We start from the raw sequence: 24,493 nt of genomic DNA, 5'->3' as shown, positions 1-24,493 counted from the left end.
GATCCGAGGACTTTACTAGGAACAGGGTCTAGACATGCAGTGATGGCAGAAACTTCAAGGTGAGAGTACCAATCTGTGACATGTCCTCTTCACTTGGATAGACAGCAGCCTCTCTGCACCTTAGGAGATAATCTAGATGAGTCGCTGCAGCTGAAACAAGGAATTCCCTGGGGACAACCTTGTGACTGATAAGGGAGATGGAAAGCAGGCTAGACGGTTGGTCATTAAGCCCATGAGAAGATGAATGCCTTATTTATTTAGGGTTCTTGATCTAGTTAATGACAGGGACTAAAAACTGGAGTTATGGGATCAGGAGAAAGAAAAGAGAGTCTGAGTAAGGAGCAAGGAAAGTGAATGGAAGGCCAAACCACAGTCAGAGACATGAACTGCAATGAAAGCTTCAGTTGCAACACGAGTATGCAATAACATTATTTTTTTAATAAGGAGTACATAACAAGCATGAAGGAAGGACTTTGCAATCTATGGAAAATATTGGCTAAAGGGCAACCCTAGGGACAGGGTCAGCCATTGGCCCAAGTCCCCTTCCTTACATGGCTAGAGCCTAGCTTGGCTGGATGTCAGTCTGAATTAATGTGCAGGCCCACTCCAGGGCCGATGTTTCAACGGTTCAAGCCTTCCAGGACCCTGTTTACTTTCCTTGTAAATTATACCCTTGAACACTCAGGTTTCAAGGGCCAAAGAGCTGCCAAACTTGTTAGCGGTGGGGAGGTGCCTTGCTCCCCATCTTGCAAGGGCCGCTCATTCTCCGTTCCTTCCACTCTGGGGGCTGGGCACCGTGGAGGAGCCATTTCCATCCACACTTGACTCAAGCTAGCCTGCCCCTCAGGAACCATGCCACCAGGAAGGAGCGGAGATTGATGGTCTGCAAGCCATCATGGGACCATCAGAGCGATGCACCCTAAAGCAAATATTTACACAGCCCAGCCTGAGAGTGGCTCTCGGTTTTACAATGGACATGGGTAAAGGCCATGGTTTAAATTACAGATTTACAAAGGCTTCATGAGCACAAAATTAGGTTATTCTGTTTAAAATCAATCACAGAGCCTGTCATTTTGCTTATTGCCTTGACTTCATAACAACGGTTTAAATGCGGGCTTTATGTGTGAGTGGAGAGCTGGGAAGACGCAGAGGCTGCCAGGCTCTGTCCAGGCTCTGCTCTTCCTCACCCTCATGCTTGTTCCTGGAGCAAACACAGGGGCAATTAGCAGGATCGGAATGAGAAGGACATTTTTCAGGATTGGGGGATCAGGGAACAAAATCATTGCCTAAAGATGACCCTACAATTGGAGCATTAATTGAAAACAGTTGTGGGATTCCACAGGTGTGGGGAAATTGAAAAAGGGACAAGGGATTTATCAGCCCCAGGCTCATTCTTGGGGAATTGATCATGCCTTCATTTTTATTTTCTGTAGCACCAGAAGAAGGGTGAAGGAACCAGAAGAAGAGCTTTGCCTTCACCAAGGGTGCTCAGTATGGGCTCTTCAGCAATGGAAACAGCCCTTCTCATTGGACTTTGGCTTGGGCCACCACTCCAGCATGGAGCAGGTCACTGATGGTGCTGTCATCATAGCCCAGGGATGTCTTCAATACTTCTACTGTGTGCTGCCCAAGCAAAGGAGGGGGCCTTGGTTCAGCCATGGTGAACCCGCTGTATCTCACAGCTGGTCCTGTCAAAAGAGAAAGAGAACAGGAAGCTTGTTAATGACAAACCGTAGGAAATTAATTCATTGCCCGAGTAGCCTTGGGCATCGTCCGGGAAACCAAACATTTCTTTGCAAGTTCCAACGCTCTGGATCTACCAGCATTTGGGGAAGAAATGGACTTCGGCATGCAGTTTTCCTTGAATCAGGTTACAGGTCACATATTTCTGCCATCTGTTGGTTACCCAGTGTACCTCTCAAAGCAATAACATGAATGTTAGCATGAATAAATGGAAGAAGCTTGGCTGGTCACAGGAGCAGCCAACAATTTCCCAGAAATACCCTCTGCTCTTCAGGGCCAACAGAACCCATCTGAGCTAATGCTCATGGGAGTATTCAACTAGAGCTGAAGCCAAACACAGAAGCCACTCAAGCCAAACTGTCTTTTTAATGAGAAAACCAAAATCCAGGGAGGTAAGTGATTTGGTTGTTCCATATCTATCCTTTCATTTCTCTCTTTTCTTCCCTGCCAACCTCCCAGAAAAAAGCCTACAATAGACACACCAGCTTCTTCTCCAAACATGCACTTGTTAGCTCCTTTCAAACTGCTTTTCTCTCCTACCACTCTACAGAAAGTCTTCTCTAAAATTATCTTCCTCAAGTGTCACTTGGCCCTAGACCTTTATGTCACCCAAGCATCATTTCCATCAGATACATTAACTCCAAGTCTTCATCCCCCTTCACCTCTCAGGCTATAATTGTCCTTGTGGAGCACTCCCTCCTTCTTATTACTATCTACTCATTTGGATCCATAGTATACAGAACTGTTGTGCTGACCTCATTGTTGTATACCTGTCAAACCTGGATAGTCTACCAGTGCCATTCCAGGAAACCGAATCGCTTCCATTTTAATTGTCTTAGGAAGAATCTGAAGATCACCTGGAATAATAAGGTACTAGAACCTGAGGTCCTTACTCGAACTAAACTGTCAAGCATTCAAACTCCGCTTCATAAAGTGCAATTCTGATGGACTGGCCACATTGTTCAAATGCAAAACATACACTAGCCAAAAAGAGTGTTTTATGGAAAACTCACACAGCACGAGCATTCACATAGTGATCAGAAAAAGGGTTACAAGGACACTTTCAAGGTCTCTATCAAGAACTTTGGAATTGATTGTGTGACATGGGAGACACTGGCACAGGATGGCTCAGCATGGTGGGCCCACATCAAAGAAGGTGCTTTGCTCTATGAGCAAAACAGAATTGAAACAGCTCAAAGGGAATGCAGGATGCACAAATGTTCCACCCCAGATGTCCACACAGACTATTTGTGCCTGACCTATGGTAGGTTCATGTTGGTCTGCTCAGTCACAGTCAGACACATTGAAACTCTATTCTAGCACTGTGATATCATTTTGGTCCTTTCTGAGAATGAAGGACAGCAACCAACCAACCAACAAACCAATCCATTTTAATCTTTAACCTGGTGATTTACAAACCAAAGGAATACTCCCTGAGTTCCCTGAAGGCAGGGACCATGCTATTTTTCATCGTCCTATCCCCTGCAACAAATAACATAATATAAACAAAATGGAATACAGCTTGACAGGAATCAATTGATTACTATGGTGGTTGTCATTTATAAATCAGTTCTCTGTGTATAGTCATATATTTTAGTATAAGGAAAAAAGTCAATCTTATATAAGATGAATGAAGAAAAATGAGGCAGTATAGTATGTAAATGAGGCAACTCCAATATGACTTATTTAAGCAAGCTAATTAAGTTAAAACTGAGAAATGGATAAAAGAACACATGTTGACCCAGACTATCACCAATCCCTAAGAATGTCTAACGCATATAAATTAGTATCTATAATAAACATACCAAAAAAGCCTAGAAATCAACTCATTCAGAAATTACTGAATCTCCTTTCCAGACACATAGACATGGCAAGCAATAGCAACTCTTCTTTATAACTGAAACTGAGTTATGACACCTCAGAGGATGATGGAAATATTATGAGTAGTACAACTTCAAAACAGGAAGAGGTAAAGTAAAAAGAATGAGTTGATAGAAAGCTTATTGCAGCATCAAAATTAGGCAGATCATTGCAAAGATATTTAAGAATGAAATTGAAAGGACCATGAACAGATAAAATGGAAATGAGCTTTAAGGATTTCTAAAACAAATTCTTTTATTCATCAATGAGCTATGACACTTGCACTCTAGAAATACAGTCCCCATAGTCCAATGGCTCAGTTGGCAAGAGATCTGTTTATATGTCACAGGCAGATTCTATAACAAAAACTGTTCCTAGAAGCAGCTAGGTGGTAAGATGTACAGAGTGCTGGGTCTGGAGTCAGAAAGACTTGAGTTCATATCCAGCCACAGACACCTACTAGCTGGGCAACCCCAGCAAGTCAACCTCTATTGGCCTCATAATCCTCTATTATAAAGTGAGATAATAATAGCACCTACTTCCCAAGACTGTGGCACTTAACATTTAGTAAATAAATATTTCATCCTCTGATTGTATTGAAATGAAATGATGGTCTTAATATCCAGGGATTTATCTCAGAATATAGACAGGATTATAATAAGGAGAGAGAGAGAGAGAGAGAGAGAGAGAGAGAGAGAGAGAGAGAGAGAGAGAGAGAGAGAGAGAGATTATAGATATATAAGATTATAATAAGTATCAATTTTTCAAAATGACATGGTAGAAGCAGTAACTCATCTGAGCTCTTCCAAATTCCTCTTCTAATAACTTTAAGCTAACAACTCAAATTGAATTCCATGACAGCAGAGCCAACAAAAGTTCAGGACCAAGCCTGCTTTGGAGGACAACAGGAAAAATCTGTCTCAAAAGGGGGGTGGCAGGACCTGGAGCACAACACAGACCACACAGTGGCAATGCTAACAGCAGGTCTTACAGGTAACAGCATCAGTAGCAGCAGCAGCTTCAGGAGCTATCAACCCACAAATAATAAAGGAGTCAGAAGGAGATTACAGGGGACCTTTTGATGGCACTGGAATCAGGATTCTGTTGCATTGCCCTTATGCGATTCTGGGTTGCAGTACAAGGATTAACATATTATACGTTAACATATTAGTACTTGCAGGCTCAGTTGAGCAGGGGCACTGACCACAGTTCCCAGGTGAAGAAGAGTGCTTATGGTTACTCACAAAAGCATAGGACCCTAGGTATCAGTTCCAGGCAGAAAGGAGCACTAGCACTTGAGGCTGTAGGACAGCAGGGGCTCAAGTCACACTTCTGGGCCAAAAGGAGCACTGGCACTTGTGACAACAGAAGAATGAGGTCCCTTCCTAAGTAAAAACCAGAGCTTAGGCCAGGGGAACAGTGACCACACCTCTCCTTACACCATATCACTGTGGAGGAACTAAAAACGGACCCCCAGAACTGATTCTGAAAAGAGCAGCATAAAAAACCTGAAGCTTGTCACAGTGCCACCTCCACTCCAAGAGTAAAGTCAGACTTTAACATAAAGTTAAAAGTAAAAGAAAAAAATAAGCTGAAAAAATGAGCAAAAAAGAAAACCCTAACCAAAAAAATTTACTGTGGTGACAGGAAAGATCAATACACAAATTCAGAATTAGACAATAATGTGAAAACAGATACAAGCAAAGCCTCAAAGGGAAAAAATGTGAACTGAATACACGCTCAAAAAGAATTCCCAGGAGACCTCAAAAAAATTTTCAAAATCAGAGAGGTAGAAGAAAAATTGGGTAAAAAATGAAAGTGATGCAAGAAAATTATGAAAATAGAGCAAATACCTTGGAAAAGGAGGCAAAAAATACTGAAGAAAGTAACACTTTAAAAAACAGAATTGGCCAAATGGTCAAAAGAGGCACAAAAATCCATTGAAGAGAAGTACTCATTAAAAAAAAAAAACAGAACTGGTGACCAAATGGAAAATGAGGTATAAAAATTCACTGAAGAAAATAACTCCTTAGAAGATAGAATGGGACATAAGAAAAAAGTACAAAAATTCACTGAAGAAAATCACTCCTTAAAAAATTAGAATTGGGGAAATAGAAACTAATGATTCCAGGAGACCTTAAGAGATAATAATACAAAGTCAAAAGAATGAGGGGAAAAACCCTGAAGAAAATGTGAAGTATCTCCTCGAAAAAAATAACTGACCTGGAAAAGAAATTGAGGAGCGATGATTTATTATTGTACTACCTGAAAACCAAAATAACAAAAAGCTTAAACATCAGGTTTTGTGAAATTATCAAGAAAAACTTCCCTGATTATCCCAGAGTCAGAGGATAAAATAGAAATTAAAAGAATCCACCAATCACCTCATGAAAGAGACCTCAAATTGAAAACTCCCAGGGATATTATAGCCAAATTCCAGAACTATCTGGTGAAAGAGAAAATATCACAAGCATCCAGAAAAGAAATAATTCTTTTTAAAACTATGAAGCCATAGTCTGGGTCACACAAGGCTTAGATGCTTTCACTCTAAAGGTTCAGAGGTTTGGAATATGATATACCAGAAGATAAAAGAGCTAGGATTTCAACCAAGAATAACTTATCCATTAAAACTGAGTATATTTTTGGGGGGTGGGGGAAATGGATATTTAATGAAATGGAGGACTTTCAAAAGTTGCTGATGTTTGACTAGAGCTGAGGAGAAATTCTGATTTTCAAACGTAAGACACAAGAGAAGCTTAAAAAGGTAAACATCAAAGAGAAATCATGAGGGATTCAATAAGATTAAGTTGTTTACATTCCTATATGGGATGGTTATACTCCTAAGAACTTTATCATTATTAGGACTACTAGAAAGAGTACACATAGACAGAGGACATGGGTATGAGTTGACTATGACAGGAGGATTTAAAAAAAATAAAATTTAAGAGTGATAAACAGGGATGTAGTGCGAGAAGAAGAAAGGGGAGACAAAATGGGGAAATGTATGTTACCAAAAAGAGTTACACAAGGGACAGCTTTTACAGTGGAGGGAAAAACGGAGAGGGTGGGCAATGCTTGAACCTTACTCTCATTGCAATTAGCTCAAAGAAGGAATAATATATACACTCAATTGGTTATATAAATCTATCTTACCCTACAGGAAAGTAGGAAGGGGGAAGGGGAGAAGGGGATTGAGAAGATGCTAATAGAAGGGAGGACAGAATAAGGGTGGTAGTGGTCAGAAGCAAAAGAGACTTTTGAGGAGAGATGGAGGGAGGCAGGAAATAGGATGCAAGTAAATAGTAATTATATGGAGCTAATACATAAATCATAAAGAGAAAAAGCAGAGAAAGAAAACTATATACTAATTTCTTTAATGAATATTGATGTAAAACATTTTAAGAAAAATACTAATAAGGAAATTAAAATAATATATTGCAAAGATCATACATTACAACCATGTGGGATTTATACCAGAAATGCAGGACTGGTTCACTATTAGGAAAACTACCAGAATATTTGGCCATATCAATAATAAAAACAACAAAAATCATACAATTATCTCAATAGATGCAGAAAAAAGCTCTTGAGAAAATACAACACTCATTCCTATTAAAACACTAGGAAACAGAAATAAAATGAGCTTTCCTTAAAATCATAAATAATATCTGTCTAAAACCATTAGCAAGCATTATCTATAATAGGAAAAATCTAAAAGTCATGTCAATAAGATGAGGGGTGAAGCAAAGATTCCCTTTTATCATCACTATTATTCAATTTTATACTAGAAATGCTCACTATAGCAATAAGAGAAGAAAAAGAATTTGAAAGAGAATAGGCAATGAGGAAACAAAAGTATCACTTGTTGAAGATGATATCATGGTATACTTAGAGAATCCTAGAGAACCAACTAAAAAGTTATTGAAATAATTCACTTCAGCAAAATTGCAGGATATAAAATAAACCCACATAAATCATCAGCATTTCTATGTAATATTAACAAAGTCCAGAAAGAAGAGATAGAATGAAAAATTTCATTCAAAAAAAAAATCACAGAAAGGGGGGCAGAGGCAAGATGGCAGAGTAAAAATAGGGATTTACTAGTACTCTCTCCCCAAAATCCAGCCAAATGTCTACAAAAATGACTCTAAACAAATCCTGGAGTTGCAGAACTCACAGGATGATGGAGTGAAGCAAATCTCCAGCCCAAAACAGCCTGGAAGATCAACAGGAATCATCTATAGCTCCATGCTGGGAGCAAACCACCGTCCAGGATGGACCATGCAGTCATAGATTGGACCTGAACAGGACTGAACTAGCACCTGTGAAGTTTGAAGACTTCATGATCTCAAAACACTGAGGACAAATTGGAAGGTTAGTGGAAAAATCTGTGGGACCTGTATGAGAGAGTACAGTGGTTTGGCCCCAGCTCTAGGGTGATAGAGGGGGTGGAGGAGCCCACAGCAGCCACAGCAGGAGTAGCAGCAGTCACTGTTTCTGGAGCTATAGAACTATAGATTGTGGGGGTATGAAGCGACTGATAATACACCCGTCCACCCCCACTGAAAGTAGAGAACTGCCTTGACAAAGAGCTCAAAAGTCAAGTAATAGGCTGGGTAAATGAGCAAAAACAGGAAAAAGACTATAGAATCTTACTTTGGTGACAAGGAGGACCAAAACATACAATTAGAACGAGACAACAAAGCCAAAACTCATGCATCCAAAACCTCTAAGAAAAATATGAATTGGTCTCAGACCATGGAAGAGATCAAAAAGGATTTTGAAAATCCAGTAAGAGAAGTAGAGGAAAAATAGGGAAGAGAAATGAGAGTGATGCAAGAAAATCATGAAAACCAAGTCAACTGCTTACTAAAGGGGACACAAAAATGCTGAAGAAAATAACACATTAAAAAACAGATTAACCCAAATGGCAAAAGAGATCCATAAAGCTAATGAGGAGAAGAATGCTTTAAAAAGCAGAATTGGCCAAATGGTAAAGGAGGTCTAAAAGCTCACTGAAGAAAATAATTCCTTCAAAATTATAATGGAGGGTACCAGTAAGCCGAGGAAGAAGCCCTGGGTGGTCTGAAGCAGCAGCAGCACTGCAGATTCTCAAACATATAAGCCAAGGATGGGAGTCTAGTGGAAGTGAGCAAGAGAGAACTGCAGAACCCCAGGTAACTGCAGAAGCCACTCCTGAGACTATCAGCCTGCAGATTAAATGTAAGTCACCTACTTGAACTTCCAGGACCCAAGATGGTGAAGTGATCAGTAAATGTTATCCCCCTCCCCTTGCTAAACCTGAAAAACCCAGATAATATTTCCCCAAGAAAAATCCTGGAATAGGGAGATCAGCTGAAGGGGTAAACAGTCTCTTAGCCTGTGAGGCTAGGAAAATTGCAAAGGGGGGTCCTTGTTACTGTGGCTGAAGGGGACCAGTGCAGAACCAGAGATGTCCCAGACAGCCCCACCTCAGCAAACCAGGAGAGGATCCTGAGCTTCAGGGGGTGGAGCTCGTAATTGCCAACACTAGGACCCCAGGCAGGCCTCAGCTCAGCCAGGGGAATCAGGATGACACTAGCACAGATGTGGTTCAACAATGACTGAGCTTGCCTGCGCTCTAGCTCAAGAGATTAGACTTCCTGTGGCCAGACCACCCCTCCTCCACATCTTTGATGAAGCTGACTCCAGAGTAACTATGGGGAAACTCAGAAAGACTTCACCTGGCCTCTGCTTTGGCACACCAGCCAGTTCAGCACCAGGTAAGCTGCATCATTTTAGCTTCTAGCTGAAAGAATTAGAGGCCACAACACACAAAGCCTCAAGTTCCTAAAGGGGACTCAAAAATACTGAAGAAAATAACGTATTAAAAATAGATTAACCCAAATGGCAAAAGAGATCCAAAAAGCCAATATAATATTCCATAAGGCAAAGGAGCTCGGACTACAACCAAGGACCAATTACCCAGCAAAACTGAGCATAATATTTCAGGCAAGGGGATGGACACTCAATGAAATAAGGGATTTCCAGACCTTCCTGAAGAAAACAGAGCTCAAGAGAAAACTGGATCTTCAAACACAAGTCTCAAGACAGGCATAAAAAGACAAATGGGAAAAAAAACTTGCTATTCAATATGGAAAAACTGCTTATATCTCTATAAGGGAAGGTGATACTTATTGATCTTGAGAACTGTATATTTATTATGACATATAATAAGGATATACATAGATAGAAGGAGTAGGTATAAGTTAAATGATATGATGATAAAAATGTGATTACAAAGGAATTGTAATGGGAGATACATAAAGTAGGGGGCAGAAAAAGGTAAATTACATCACAGGAAGAGGCACAAAAATATATTAAAGTAGAGGGAAAGAGGGGAGAGAGATGAGCATTCTTTGAGATTTACTCTCATCTGATGTGGTTCAGGGAAGGAACAACAACTCAGTTAAGTACAGAAATCTAACTAGCACTATAGGCAGTGGGAGGGGAAAGGGGAAAGAAAAGGGGGTGCTAAAATGGAGGGAAGAAGTGTAAGGGAAAAGGGGAATAAAAGGGATGGGGCTGAAAGAAGGGAGGAAAGATTGAGGGAGGCGGTGGTCAAAAAACAAAATTAGAATGGAGCAAATGGAAGCTAATGAATTTACAAAAAATCAAGAAATTATAAAACAAAATCAAAAGAATAAAAAAGAGACCATGTGAAATATCTCATTGGAAAAAGAATTGACCTGGAAAATAGATCAAGGAGAGACAATATAAAAAATATTTAACTACTTTGAAAGCTATGATCAAAAAAAGAGCCTAGACAATGTTTTTTTCAAGAAATTGTCAAGGAAAACTGCCCTGATATTCTAGAACCACAGGGTGAAATAAATATGGAAAGAATCCACTGATCACCTCTCAAAAGAGATTTGAAAAGAAAAACTCCTAGGAATACTGTAGCCAAATTCCAGAGTTCCCAGGTCAAGGAGAAAATATTGCAAGTAGCCAGAAAGAAACAATTTGAGTATTGTGGAATTGCAGTCAGGATAATAAAAGATATAGCAGCTTCTACATTAAGAGATCAGAGGACTTGGAATATGATATTCCAGAGGTCAAAGGAGCTAGGATTAAAACCATGAATAACTTACCCATCAAAACTGAATATAATACTTCAGGGGGAAAATGGTCATTCAATGAAGCAGAGGACTTTCAAGCATTCTTTTTGAAAAGACCAGAGGTGAGTAGAAAATTTGACTTTCAAACACAAGAATCAAGAGAAGCATGAAAAGGTAAACAGGAAAGAGAAATCATGAAGGACTTACTAAAGTTGACTTTCCTACATGGAAAAATAATACTTATAACTCTTGAAACTTTTCTCAGTGTTTGGGTTGTTGGAGGGATTATACATACACACACACACACACACACACACACACAGAGGACACAGGATGAGTTGAATTGAAAGGGATGATATCTAAAAAAATAAAATTAAGGGTGAGAGAGGAATATATTGGGAGGAGAAAGGGAGAAATGGAATGGGGCAAATTATCTCTCATAAAAGAGGCAAGAAAAAGCTTTCACAATGCAGGGGAAAAGGGGGGAAGTGAGAGAGAAAAAGTGAAGCTTACTCTCATCACAAGTGGCTTAAGGAGGAAACAATATACACATTCAATTTGGTATGAAAGTCTATCTTAAACTATAGGAGAGTAGGGGAGAAGGGATAAGTGGGATGTGGGGGATGATAGAAGAGAGGGCATATGGGAGGAGGGAGTATTTAGAAGTAAGCACTTTAGGGGAGGGACAAGGTCAGAAGAGAGAATAGAATAAATAGAGGGCAGGATAAAATGGAGGGAAATATAGTTAATCTTTCACAACATGATTATTATGGAAGTCTTTTGCAAAACTATACATATATAGCCTATATTGAATTACTTGCCTTCTCAGTGGGGATGGGTGGGGAGGGAGGAAGGGAGAAAAGTTGGAACTCAAAGTTTTAGGAATGCATGTTGAGAATTGTTTTTACATGTCACTGGGAAATAAGAAATACAGGTAATGGGTATAGAAATCTATCTTGCCTTACAAGAAAAGAGAAAAGATGGGGATTAGGGAAGGGAGGAGTATGATAGAAGGGAGGGCATATTGGGGGAAGGGGTAATCAGAATGCACAGTGTTTTGGGGTGGAGGGTGTGGAGAGATAGGGAGAAAATTTGGAACTCAATATCTTGCAGAAATGAATGTTGACAACTACAAATAAATAAATTAATTTAATTTAAAAAAAAGAATTAAAAACTAAGGGGATGCCCATCAATTGGAGAATGGCTTGAACAAGTTTTGATATGTGATATGATGGAATACTTTTGTCCTATAAGAAATGATGAACAGGATGATTTCAGAAAAGCCTGGAAAGTCTTGCATGGGCTGATGCAATGTGAAATATACTGTCTACAACCTATCTGATGTACAAAGTAACATCAGTGTTGTAAGATGATCAACTGTGAATGACTTAGCTATTCTGAACAGTACAACAATCCAAGACAATTCTGAAGGACTTAGGATGAAAAATGTTATCCACCTCAGAGAAATAATTGATGGTTTGAATACAGACTGAAGCATACTATTTTTTTACTCTCAAAAAAAAAATGCAGACAATATAAAATACTTGGGAGTCTATCTGCCAAGACACACTAAGGAACTATATGAACACAATTATAAAACACTTTTTACACAGAGATCTAAATACATAGATCTAAACAACTGGAGAAATATCAATTGCTCATGGGTAGGCAGAGTCAGTATAATAAAATGACAATTCTACCTCAATTAATTTACTTATTCAGTGCCATAGATATCAAGCTATCAAAAACTATTTTACAGAGCTAGGAAAAATAACAAAATTTTATCTAGCAGGGCAAAAGATCAAGAAAGCCAAGGGATTCAATAAGAAAGCCATGAAGGAAGGCAGTCTAGCAATCCCAGATCTCAAATACATTACAAAGGAATAGTCATCAAAAACAAACTGGTATCGACCACTAAATAGAGTTGTGGATTAGTGGAAGAGATTAAGCACACTAGAACAGTAGTAAATGACTCTAATAATATAGTGTTTGATAAGCCCAAAGACCCAAGATTTAGGGATAAGAACTTACTATTTGACAAAAATTGCTGGGAAAACTAGAAAGCAGTTTGGCAGAAAATATGTATAGACCAACATCTCACACTGTAAAATAAGATAAGATCAAAATGGGCACATGATTTAGACAGAAAAGGTAAAATCATAAGCAATTTAGGGGAGCATGGAAAATGTACCTGTCAGATATGTGGAGAAAAGAAGAATCTATGATCAAACATGAGAGAACATTATAATGTGTAAAATGGATAATTTTGATTACATTAAACTAAAAATGTTTTGTACCAATAAAACCAATGCAGTCACAATTAGAAGAAAAGTGGAAACGTGCAAGGAAAATTGTTTTAGTAAATTTCTGTTGTAAAGGCCTGATTTCTATAAGTCAAATTCATATAAATACAAATTATCCTCCAATTGATAAATGCTGACTCATTCATTCAAAAAGTGGTTATTTGGAGCACTTCGTTGTAAACTCTTCAATGTAATCCTGTCACATGCCATCCATGAAGTTTCCCAAAATGAGAAGAATTGGACAACACTCTGGATAAACACCAATACCTTCACCTAGATCTGCACTAAGCTCCGTTTCAGCAGTTTTGATTTCTGAGCAATTGAATGATCAGTACACATTTATTAAGACATTATTGTGTGTCAGAAACTGTGGAGAAACGTGAAAAAGTCAAAACAGACCCTGCCCCCTGGGAATTTCTATTTTAGGTGAAAAATGTACATAATTACCATATATGCAGGAACCCTGAGATGGGGAAGGCTCAGGGAACTGAGAAGCATTGGGAAAACCTTCTCTAGAATATGGCCTTGAGATAACTCTTGAAATGTGCCAGACATTTTAAGTCAAAAAGGAAGTGGGAGAACCTTGCTGTCATATAAGTAATGGTGCTTATGCATGGAGTGATTTTTTATTTCATCAGTCTTCAATGAAGCAAGAGAAGGGAGCATTTTTATTATTCAATGAATAAACTGATAAACAAGAATTTATTAAAAACTTAATCCTGTGTGCCAAGCACTGTGCTAAGTGTTAGGGACACAGAGGCTAACATGAAATGGTCCTGCTCTCAAGGAGCTTATAGTCTTTGACAGGAAACAACAGATACTTGCATAGGTATAGGCAAAATAGGTGCAGGTTAGATGTGAAATACTTGGGGTGGGAAAGGTAATAGAACAAGCTTCCTATAGAAGGAGGCACTTAAAGTAACTTGAGGAAAACTGAAGATTCTGGGAGGTAGACAGAAGTGAGGAAGAAGTATGACCTGCGCTGGCAGGATGGTCAGTACAAAAGCATGTTGTGTGCTATGGGGGATCAGTAAGGAGACCAGCTGGGCTGAACCATAGTGTGTGTGTGTGTGTGTGTGTGTGTGTGTGTGTGTGTGTGTGTGTGTGTGTGTGTCTGTGTGTGTGTCTGTGTGTCTGTGTGTCTGTGTGTCTGTGTGTGTGTGTCTGTGTGTGTGTGTGTGTATGTGAGTGTGTGTGTATAAGGAAACGAAAAGACTGAAAAGGCTTTTTGTACAGATTCAGGCTGTCATGAGCATGGGATGGATTTGTTCAGGGACCTCTACTTTACTTGCTCCAGGAAAGAAATGGATCCTTCTCTATAAGAATCTTAAGAAGTTGGCTGATCAATACTTGGCATCGCTGTCTCTTTGAGTCAATGCTTAGTCCCCTTCTGCTCAGGTTCCATGGTGAAAGTGGTAGCTGGTTGGCCCCGGGTAAATGTTAATTTGCATTGCTTGTAGTTGTCAGGCCTTGGCACACTCCAATCTCTGTCATTAGGCTGATGCTGGCTTAGGTATCCTTTAAAAGGAAAACTATGCAAAGCCCTGACACAATCATACTCCATTTATTTCCAAATGTTTCTGGGAAAAACCCCACCCCCTACAAAAGACGACAGCATCTGAATACCAGAACTCCAAAGTGGTTGAAGCCCTACCATGAGCTCACATAAGACTCCCCAACCATGGCTATTTACAGGAGCCAATTAAGGGGTCTAAGTCAGCTTGCGGAGTTGACTTTCCATGGCCTCTACTTGGTTTCTCTCTCCATTTGGTATACAGATGAATGGGCAAAGTTCAACTATTATTTACCTTATTTCACTCATCAGATATGCTCCTTTTCTCCAAAGGCCAGTTATTCAGGAAACACAGTTCATGTCTATGTTATGCTCTTAATCATAAGTACAACCTATCTTTTGGGCCACAAAAATAACTGGTCAAACTGTATTTCCCTGAGGAAGCCTGCAGGAAGCAGAAATCAGGGCTATATCTGAATTCTCTGCTGAATGGCACCTGGACCTTAGGCAAAGGGATAAAATGCTCTGGGCTATGTGGGGAATTAGATGGATGGAAAGCATTGTTTTGGTTTGCTCTTACAGAGACAAGACCTCTGTCTCCAGAGCTGTCAGCTTGGCCCTTCATACTCCACATAAAATTCACCAAAGGGGAAAGGAGACCCTTGGCAGGGATCCAAGGGATTTTCCCTGCTCAGAAGTTCTGCCACACTCATCTTTTTTCATTCTCTCCTCTGCCATGCTTGATCACTTATCTGCCATTGTGTTTGCTCAGGACCTGCTTCCTTTTAAAGCTCCTAAAGCTACACACACACACACACACACACACACACACACACACACACACACACACACACACACACACACACACACACCATGCCAGAATCCCCGGCTCATTGTTGCCCAAGACAATTTATTATCAGATTGGTTTCAAAGATCTGGTCAAATCTCATTTCTTACCCTCCTGTCACCCCCTTCCCCCAATTTAAGTATGGCATTTTAGAAAATTAAAAATGTGGGGAAATATGTTCAGAGGAGATTAGATTGAGACTTAGCAGATTCCTGGCCAGCTGACTGAGGACTCTGAGCAAGATGGTAGCCTAGCCAACTGGAACTGGGCATATGCTAGGGTAGATAGTGCTTCTGAAAATCTCCAGGAATTGGAATTGAGGCTAGAATTGCTTCAAGCTAACTATCTCCACTGGGCTTTTCCAAGGGTACTTTAACTCCAGCTATGGAAGGAACAGGTCAAGCAGTCCATATCATTTCTTCCATGGACAACTCTCCAGTGATTTCTGCAGTAAGTCTTATCAAATTTTAGCTCTCAGAATATAGGAATCTCCTAAGTCTCCAGTGGAGTCATGCTGCTTGCCTGGAAGAAGGGATTAGAATCCCCAGAAGAATTCTGAATTGGTAGATGGAGACTGGATAGAATATTTGGAGCTACTGTGACACTCATGAAGACTCGGGTTTGTTTGTACTGAGGAAAAGAACAAGAAGCTCTGGAAGCTCAAAGGAGGATCAGCCCCAGGTTAGTGAGAAAATGGCGGCTCTTTCTGTGTCGCCTCCCCACACCCAAACTTTGGAGGGTCATGGTAAAGGATGGACTGCTGAATGTTGGAAGGGGAGAAATGGGTAGGCTGGAAAGGTAGGTAGGGCCATGGATGGGAAGAGCTTTGAATGCCAAACCTGAGAGTTCCTATTTGATCCCAGATGTGAAAGCACCTGGATTTGCTGACGTTAAGTGGGGAAGGCCAAGGGTCAGACTTTGGCAGCTGACTGGAACATGGGCTAGGATGGGGAGAGGCTCAAAGCATGGCAGACCTCATCACTCAGTGTAGCAATGTCTGCAATCCAATACGTGCTTACCCACGGGCCTGGATAAAATATTGTCAGCAAAACTTAATTTTCTTAACTGGTCAATGGGAAAAGAAACACAGACACAACTGTTCACAATTTAGGCATTAAACAAAAGGTGTCATGTTTAACATGAGTGCATAGGTCTGTAATGAGCATCTGGTCACTGTTCCCTGGATGACAGCCCCTATTATACTTGAAGACAATTATTAGGTCAGCCTCTACTGTTTTATTTTTGGAACATGTAATCCCAGGTCCATTAACCTCTCCTTATGGATCCTACCCTCCAGAACTTTAATTATCTTTGTGGCTGCGTCTATCAACCCAACCAAGCTGTCTTTGTCCCCTCTGAGTGGTAGGAGGTAGACTTCTCTGACTAGTGCTGCAAAAGCATCCACTGGGCCTTGTTCTATACATTCCTCCTTAGAGTCCTTTTATATCAACTTCCAAGTACCATGTACTTGGATACCATGTACTTGGTGGTACTAGAAGCCACTTCTCTGAGCTCCAGATCTTTTTTTTTTTTAATTTATGCTCAGCAAACCATCCCTGTATTGGGTCTTTTAGATTCCTCTTTTAAATGAACATTCCTAAATTTTTCCTTACTTAACCCCATTCTGGTACCTCTGAATGCTCCCACAACTTCTCTACTGGCTACTGAGTTCTGATCCTCATTGATCAATTGCAGTGGAAAGAGTGCTGGGTTTGGAATCAGAAAGACGTCTTCATGAATTCAAATCTGGCCTTAGACACTACCTGTGTGACCTTGGTCAAGTCACTTAACCTTCTTTGCCTCAGTTCCTCATGCATAAAATGAGTTGGAGAAGGAAATGACAAACCACCACTATATCTCTCCCAAGAAAATCCCCTTTGTGATCAAAAAGAGTCAGACATGATTGATTCAGTTCAACAACGATACATATTTGGTGTGATAAGAGAAATGCAAAAAGAAAAAGTTAATATAAATGACAAAATAAATTTAGGTCAAAATAGTGTGCTGGGAAACTAAACCTTTTTTTAATCATAAATCTATGATTTTATTAGTTGGAGAACTCCCTGTATGGAAACTCTCTTCACAGATACAGGTTGACAACCTAAAGTCCTACAGAGGTGCCGACAGCACTGAGAGGTGTGACTTTCCTTTGGTCACACATCAGTACGTGGTCAGAGCTGGAATTTTGAAGGCACCTTTTTCTGACTCTAAGACTCTCCTAGTCCAAATGCTCTGATGCTCTGACTCACAGTCTATATACAAGATAAGTTCAAACATTTACAGCAATGACCCCCAAACTTCTGAGTTTTGACATGATTTCTGCCCAGACTTCTGATACCTTTAAACTTTCCTCCAGTTTGACATACCAGGCAAACATCTATTGACCAGAGGGCAGAAACCCATATGGGGGTGCTGTCTGCAAGAAGAAAGATGCACCTGAGTCCTTACAGGAGGAATCTGAGAAAGCAGCTTTCAGTTCTCCCCCACTGAGCCCTAACAATTCAGGAGTCAATCAGGTTGTGCCTTTGGCTTCTTCTAGACTACCTCTATGACCGAGGGCATCCCCTCTTGGGGCTCCGGTTCCCTCATCTGGAAAATGAGGGCGTTGGACTTCGGTGATCTCTGATGTCTCTTCCAGCCTTGATTCCATGATCCCATGAAATGCATGACTTTGGACAAAAATAAAGGACACAACCTTCCGTCCTAGAAATTAGTCCCATCCTAGAAAGGTAGAGAAGAAAAAACCCGAGGCTGCTTATATGGTTGAGAAAAGCAGGGCTCTTTCATGGGAGGCAAGGTAGCCCACAGACTCGCTACCAAGCTCAGAAACACAAGCTTGCTCCTGGAGCCCACACACCCCTTCTTATCTTGCTGAAATCACACAGTGTTTCTGCTCAATGGAAGCAGAACAGTTTAGTGGGCAGCAAACTGGACCCAGAGTCAGGAAGACCTCCTTTCAAATCCATCTGCGGGATAGATGGAAGTCACTAAACATCTCTGGGGCTCAGTTTCTTCCTTTGTAAAGCAGAAACTGTCTCCTCAGAGAATACCGAGAAGCTCAAATGAGCTAATGTTTGCAAAGGGATTTGCAAACAGGGCAATATAATCTGGCCGAAATCCTGCTAACGCTGGAATCAGAAGACTTGAGTTCAAATACAATCTCTGACACTTTCTCCATATGTCACCTTCAGCAAGTTCCCTGGGCTTCAGTTTCCTATTTGTAAGATGAGGAACTTGGATGGTGTCAGAGGTCCCTGTCAGCTCCTAGTCTACAGTCTACATTTTAAAAAAATAAAATAAATGGAGAGCTAATTGTTGTGCTTTGAAAAGTCTCACTAAGCACAAGGGTTGACAATAACAAGGTACCCAGAAAAGAAAGATTGGAGTCAATGCTCCCTAGTTACTGTTTGGGTCCCCAAAGCAGCAGAGGAGCTATCTTACTTCTCTAGATTATACTAGACTAAACTGCACAGGTGTTTTATCTCCTCCCCCTCCCTACTAATCTCCCCCAACCAAAGTTCCAGAATATGATGCTGATTGTAGGTATCTGGAAACCAGATCAGACCAAAAGTAATCTACCAGATGGAAAATGCCTTTACTGCCCTTGACTCTTCAGGATGCTGACATTAAAGAAGGACAAGGAAGAGATATCCCGGAGCTCCTGTCCTGCCTCCCATAGACCTCTCCCAATTCACACATCCTCCAGTCCCATCTGACATGCATTTGCTGTCTGCCGTGAGTAAAGCACTGGGGATGCAGGCTACACTGGGGGAGAGATTCCCCCAAATGGGGAGACAGAGACTACCTGAGGGAGTGAGTTGTGTCAGGTGGTGCTGATTCAGAGACAAAGAGGGAAAGAAACAAGCTAGTGAGCTGTCATTGCTCTCAAGGAGGGCATAATCTCTTGTGACCAAGGGGCAGGAGGTGGAGGCTTATCACCTGTCAAGATGCCCCAATGTTGCTGAAAATGTGAGCCCCTCCAGCATCTGGGTTAGAAGACAAATTCCTGGGGAGAACAGTCCGCTTCCTTCTTTGTGCCCGTGGCACCTAGCACAGTGTCCATAACACAGGACACAGTAAGGGCTGAATAAATGCTTTTTCATTCACTGAGAATAGGTGTTCCATGAATGTTTGTGGGTTCATTGACTCTTAGGATGCCTTGTGGTAGTATCAAGGTGTCTCTGAGTCCTTGAAGGTTATGGCACAGGACCTCAAATGGGAAAGGAATCTATACTTAAAGCTGGAAGGGACCTCAGGGGTCATCGACTCAAATGCCCTCAGTTTACAGATGAAGGCACTGAGGCTCAGGTAAATCAAGTGCCTTGTCTAAAGTCCCTCGGGACACCAGGGTCATAGAGCTAGAGCCTGAAGAAGGTGCAGAGGTCATCACATTTAACACTTATTTACCGTAGAAGAAAACTGAGACCCAGGAAGTGGGCTTGTCCAAGATTGCAAAGGCACCAAAATCTTTGATGCAGAACTGGAAGAGCCTACAGAGGTCTCCGAGTTCAACCCCCGATATTTTACACATAAAGGAAATGAGGCTGAGAGAGGTTAGCACCTCCTCCTGCTCATCTGTAAAATGGGGATAATAATAGTAGCTGCCTCACAGGGTTGTTAGGAGGATCAAATGAGATAATAGTTGTAAAATCTTTGTAAATCTTAAAGGCCTCCATATACGTAAGCTAGTAATAGTGGTAGTGGTAGTAATAGTAGTGGTGGTGGTAGTGGTAGTAATAGTAATAGCGGTGGTAGTGGTAGTAGTAATAATAGTAGCCCTACCATTTGCCTCCTTTCCCCCCACTCTGTTGACATCACTGGCAGCTGAGTGGCACACTCGCCCTCAGAATGGTAAGGACGTAGACAAAAGCCTCCAACAAGGTGGGTAGGACAAGGATGAGTGGAATGGTATGGGAAGGGAAGGATGAGCAGTGAATGGGGTCACTAGAGAATGACCCACATCCATGACCTCATCAATGCCTCAGTATTGATGCCTCAAGAAGGCTTCACAGACATCATGCCATTGACATTTTACCACAAGCCTAATGGATATATGATGAACATGTTATCATTCTTATTTTATCAGGAGTAAAGCAAGCTTTGCATAGATTTGGGGCTTAATGGCCCTCAAATGGTAGAGCCACGACTCAGGTCTTCTAGCCCCCAATGTAGAGTCTCATTCATGAATGCCCAACCTACTCTATCTAATGATCAAAACACAATGCAGTGTAACAGAGTACCAGGATTTCGGTCAGGAAGACCTAGGTTTAAATATCACCTCAGACACTCACATTCTGTATGTCCCTGGGCAAATCAGTTAATGTCCCTGGGCCTCAGTTTACTCATCTGTAAAATAATAAAACAGCAAAGTACAATACCAGCTGTTGCTAGTAGTGTTATTTTTTGTGTAGTTATGCAAACCAGTTTAGTTCAGGCCATGTGCCCAGCTGCAGGGTACCTAAAATATGGAAAGAATCATCATAGACCCTCAGCCTGGGCACAATTTATTTTAATTGCTTAACTTTTTTTTTTAATCCTCCTCCTCAACATCCAACCTACCCCAATGACAATCCTCAATGAAATGATCTGGAACCTATGCAGAGACAGCATGAAGGCCAGGAAGAAGCTCCACTGTGCAAAAGGCCCCTAATCAGCACTTGGTGGTCTGAGCCTTAGTGGAGCTAAAGGAGGGCACCCTGAGACCATCAGTGTCCAGGTCTCTAGGCTCTGACCACCAGAACCCTATCCATCTGTTCCCAGCATCTCCCAATTGGCAATAGCATGGCCGACAACAGCCTATCTATTGCCACCGGAACGGGGGAAACCTTCCCCAAGTAGACAGTGCTTCACTTCCTTCAACTGTCTCCCTTGGGAGGCAGAGCAGAGGGTACAGGTATGGGTGTGGGTGAGTGGTGGTCAATGGGAGGAAAGTCCTAGCAGCATCAGAGAAGGGGTATGGCCCGCGGCATTTTCCTAAAGTTGGTGTATTTTCTAGCCCCGGCAAAGAAATTTCTACTGAAACCTTTAAACATGCAGTGGTTCATTATTAGCTCACTCTCAGATCATCACCAAGAGTCAAATTCCTGGTAAACCACTCCCCTCTCCCCAGTATAATCACTGGGGTCTTCCTTGAGGAGAGACAGGTCAAGCTAGAGCTGCTTGGAGAAGTAGTATTTTATTTCTCTTTTTTGTCATTTCTGAATTGGGCACTACATTTCCCAAAGTCAAGAATCTGGAAGAAAAACAAACATCTGTTGTAGAATATATGAAATTCCATAGCAAAACATGTTTTATTTTGGCTCCTTGGGTCCATGGTTAAAATACTTGCTAGAGATACAGTTTAATCTTCAAGGCTTAACTGGTGTCAGAAGGAGACAAACTTCATTTGGCTGAAAAGAGAGAACGCTCCAGCCCAGGGTTCTTTGGCAATTTCCCCTCCAGAGCTTGATCTTAGTGTCATCGTTATTGCCACAACATTTTGTATATGGTGCCTATCAGCCGTAGCATCCAAAACAAAAAGCTAAGCCATCCAGTTAGAACACATTAAACCCATTAGATACTAGATAAGACCAGATAAAACCATCCAAATTAGCATGACATAGTGGAAAAAGGTCATAAAGCATAAATGTGCGCTAGGATATTTTAAGAGAGTCTCAATCTGTGGCACTCCTTGGTTTCTGTGATAAAGCATCCAGGAAAATTGCAGCATCAGAGACAATATTATCTATGCTCCAAATCTTGGGACCCCCTTCCACAAGTCACCCAGGGTTCACAAGTACATAGATTAGCATGGCCTGCAAGAAATTTAATCCATTTCTTTCTGGATTTAATACAAATACATTGCATACTAGAGCAAATCAGTTTAGAGTCCAATAAATAATTAAATACTTCTGTCTCATTCCTTCCCCACCCCTCACTATCTCCCCCGCCCCATATCCAAGCTATTTCTGAGACTTGTCAATTTCACTTCTGCAACTTCTCTCAAAAATGCCCCCTTCTCTCCTCTGACACCGCACCCTACTGCTGCAGACCATCATCACCCCACTCCTAGGTTATTATAATAGCTCCTGGTGGGTCCACCTGCCTCAAGTCTCTCCCCACTCACATCCACCCTCCACTCAGTCACCAAAGTAATTTCCCTAAATTGAAGGTCCAATCATGTCAACTTCCTACTCAATAAACTCCAGTGGCTCCCTATCACCTCAAGGATCAAATATAAAATCCTCTGTTTGGCATTCAAAGCCCTTCACAATGCAGTCTTCTCCTATGTTTTGTGTTTTCTTAAACCTTACGACCCATTATGTACTCCTCTATCCAGTGACACTGACATTCTGGCTGTCCCATGAATAAAACATTCCATCTCTCAGTTTGGGGCATTTTCTCTCGCTGTTCTCTATGCCTAGAATGCCCCAACTACTCATCTCCCTAGCTTCTTCTAAGTCTCAGCTAAAATCCCACCTCCTACAGGAAGTCTTCCCCAGCCCATCTTAATTCCACTGCCTTCCTCCATTCATCACCATGTAATAGCACTCTCTCCTCTCTCTCCCTTCCTCCCTCCTTACTTGTGTGTGTGATGTTTGCATGTTGTCTCCCCCGTTAAACTGTAAGCTCCTCAAGGAACTTTTGTATATTTTGTATCCCCATTGCTCAGCACAGGACTTGACCCATGGTAGGTGCTTAATAAATGCTTATTGATTGATTGATTAAAACGTTTGTGGCTAGCTGATGAATATGGAAGATGGCATTTTTAATCCAAACCCCATATCTCTAGTCTTTAATAATATTTAACATCACAGTCTCAAATACTTAGTAAAGGAACAAATGGAGGGGGGAGAATATGTGCGCACCTGTGCGTGTATTTCTGATGTCACATTAATGCTATCCTCTGGCAACCACTGTTAGTATATAAGCATAGATGTAGCTCACAAATCAGAGAAGGAAATGGCAGTCTACTCTGAGAAGGGAATCCCACTGACTCCATTGGCATGCTATGGGTCACAGGATCACAAAGTCAGAGGAGATCGAATGACTGAACAACAAGTCATGAATGTTATGTTCAGTTCTTGGCAATATGACTTAGTAAGATATCAATAAACTGAAATGTCTCCATTGAAGGACCACCAAGATAATAAAGGCCCTGATAGGAGGATAGGCTGAAGGAATTAGGGATGTCTAGTCTGAGGAAGAAGAACCTGCATGTGTTATAGGGGTATTCAAGTATTTGAAAGCTTGTCCTATGAAAGAGAGATTGGACTTGTTCCATTTGGCTACAGAGGGCAGAACCAAGAACAATCAGGGATGATGTGAATTGAGGATTGATGTTAGGAGGGAAAACCTTCCTAACAATGAGAGCTCTAAATGGAATGCACCTCCATAGGTGGCAAAGACTAGATGTTCATTTATAAGGAATGTTGTAGAAAGGACTTGTTTTCAGGTGGAATTTGGCCTGCATGCTTGCTACAAGTCTATGATTTTACGAACTGTTCTGACATGGATTTTTCCTTCTGAAGAAAGAACGGACAATTTGCATTTGCTTATCTCCTCCCCCAATCATTTTACTACCCAATGAGGATAAGGGTCATATCAGGTCCTGGACCTCACCCTAGATCCAAGCAACCATGGGAAAGCCCCATTGGTATACATCTGCCAAAGTCATGGCTCCTTGGGAAGGTCCCAATCCTTTAGCCTAGGGTCCTTTAAGAAGTTGGGCATCTCGCCTACAAGCTTGACCCTCCTCCTTGAACTATCCTTGACCCTTCTGCTCTTTTCAACACTTCTCCAAATGATCAGCCTGGCCATAAACCACCTTGATGACAGTGCATACTTTGCCAAGATAATCAATACTTCTCTTTTTCACCCTCGTAATTCAAAGATTCAACACGCTCTCTGTGGCCAAGTTCCCAAGACTTTGTTTGGTCAGCCTGAAGCATGGGAAACAGTATCAGTTCAACTGGAGCCTGTATCCAGAACATTATAAACTTCATCAGCCTTCAAAGTCATGACCTTCTCTTCACCTCCTCTGCCTCTGAGCACCATGGAGGAGAAGTGGGGAATAAAGTTTCCAGTCAAGAAAGCCGAATTCGATGGAGGTTCATCTCAGAGGCATGAAGGACAGACTGAAAGCTGGACC

The 24,493-nt window shown here is 41.2% G+C and overlaps 1 protein-coding gene across 1 annotated transcript in view; it reads right to left on the bottom strand.

The window, feature by feature from the left end:
- Nucleotides 1-418: 418 nt before the first annotated feature.
- Nucleotides 419-24,493, bottom strand: part of SUGCT (succinyl-CoA:glutarate-CoA transferase) — a 634,978-nt gene continuing 610,903 nt past the window's right edge. The window contains exon 14 of the mRNA XM_072599104.1: nt 419-1,688. Coding sequence (XP_072455205.1) covers nt 1,525-1,688 — 164 coding nt within the window. The 3' untranslated portion in view covers nt 419-1,524. The remainder of the gene's footprint in view (nt 1,689-24,493) is intronic.

Source organism: Notamacropus eugenii, chromosome 3 (assembly GCF_028372415.1).
Source record: "Notamacropus eugenii isolate mMacEug1 chromosome 3, mMacEug1.pri_v2, whole genome shotgun sequence".
Taxonomy (NCBI): Eukaryota; Metazoa; Chordata; class Mammalia; order Diprotodontia; family Macropodidae; genus Notamacropus; species Notamacropus eugenii.
This window is presented reverse-complemented; position numbering and strand designations above follow the sequence as displayed.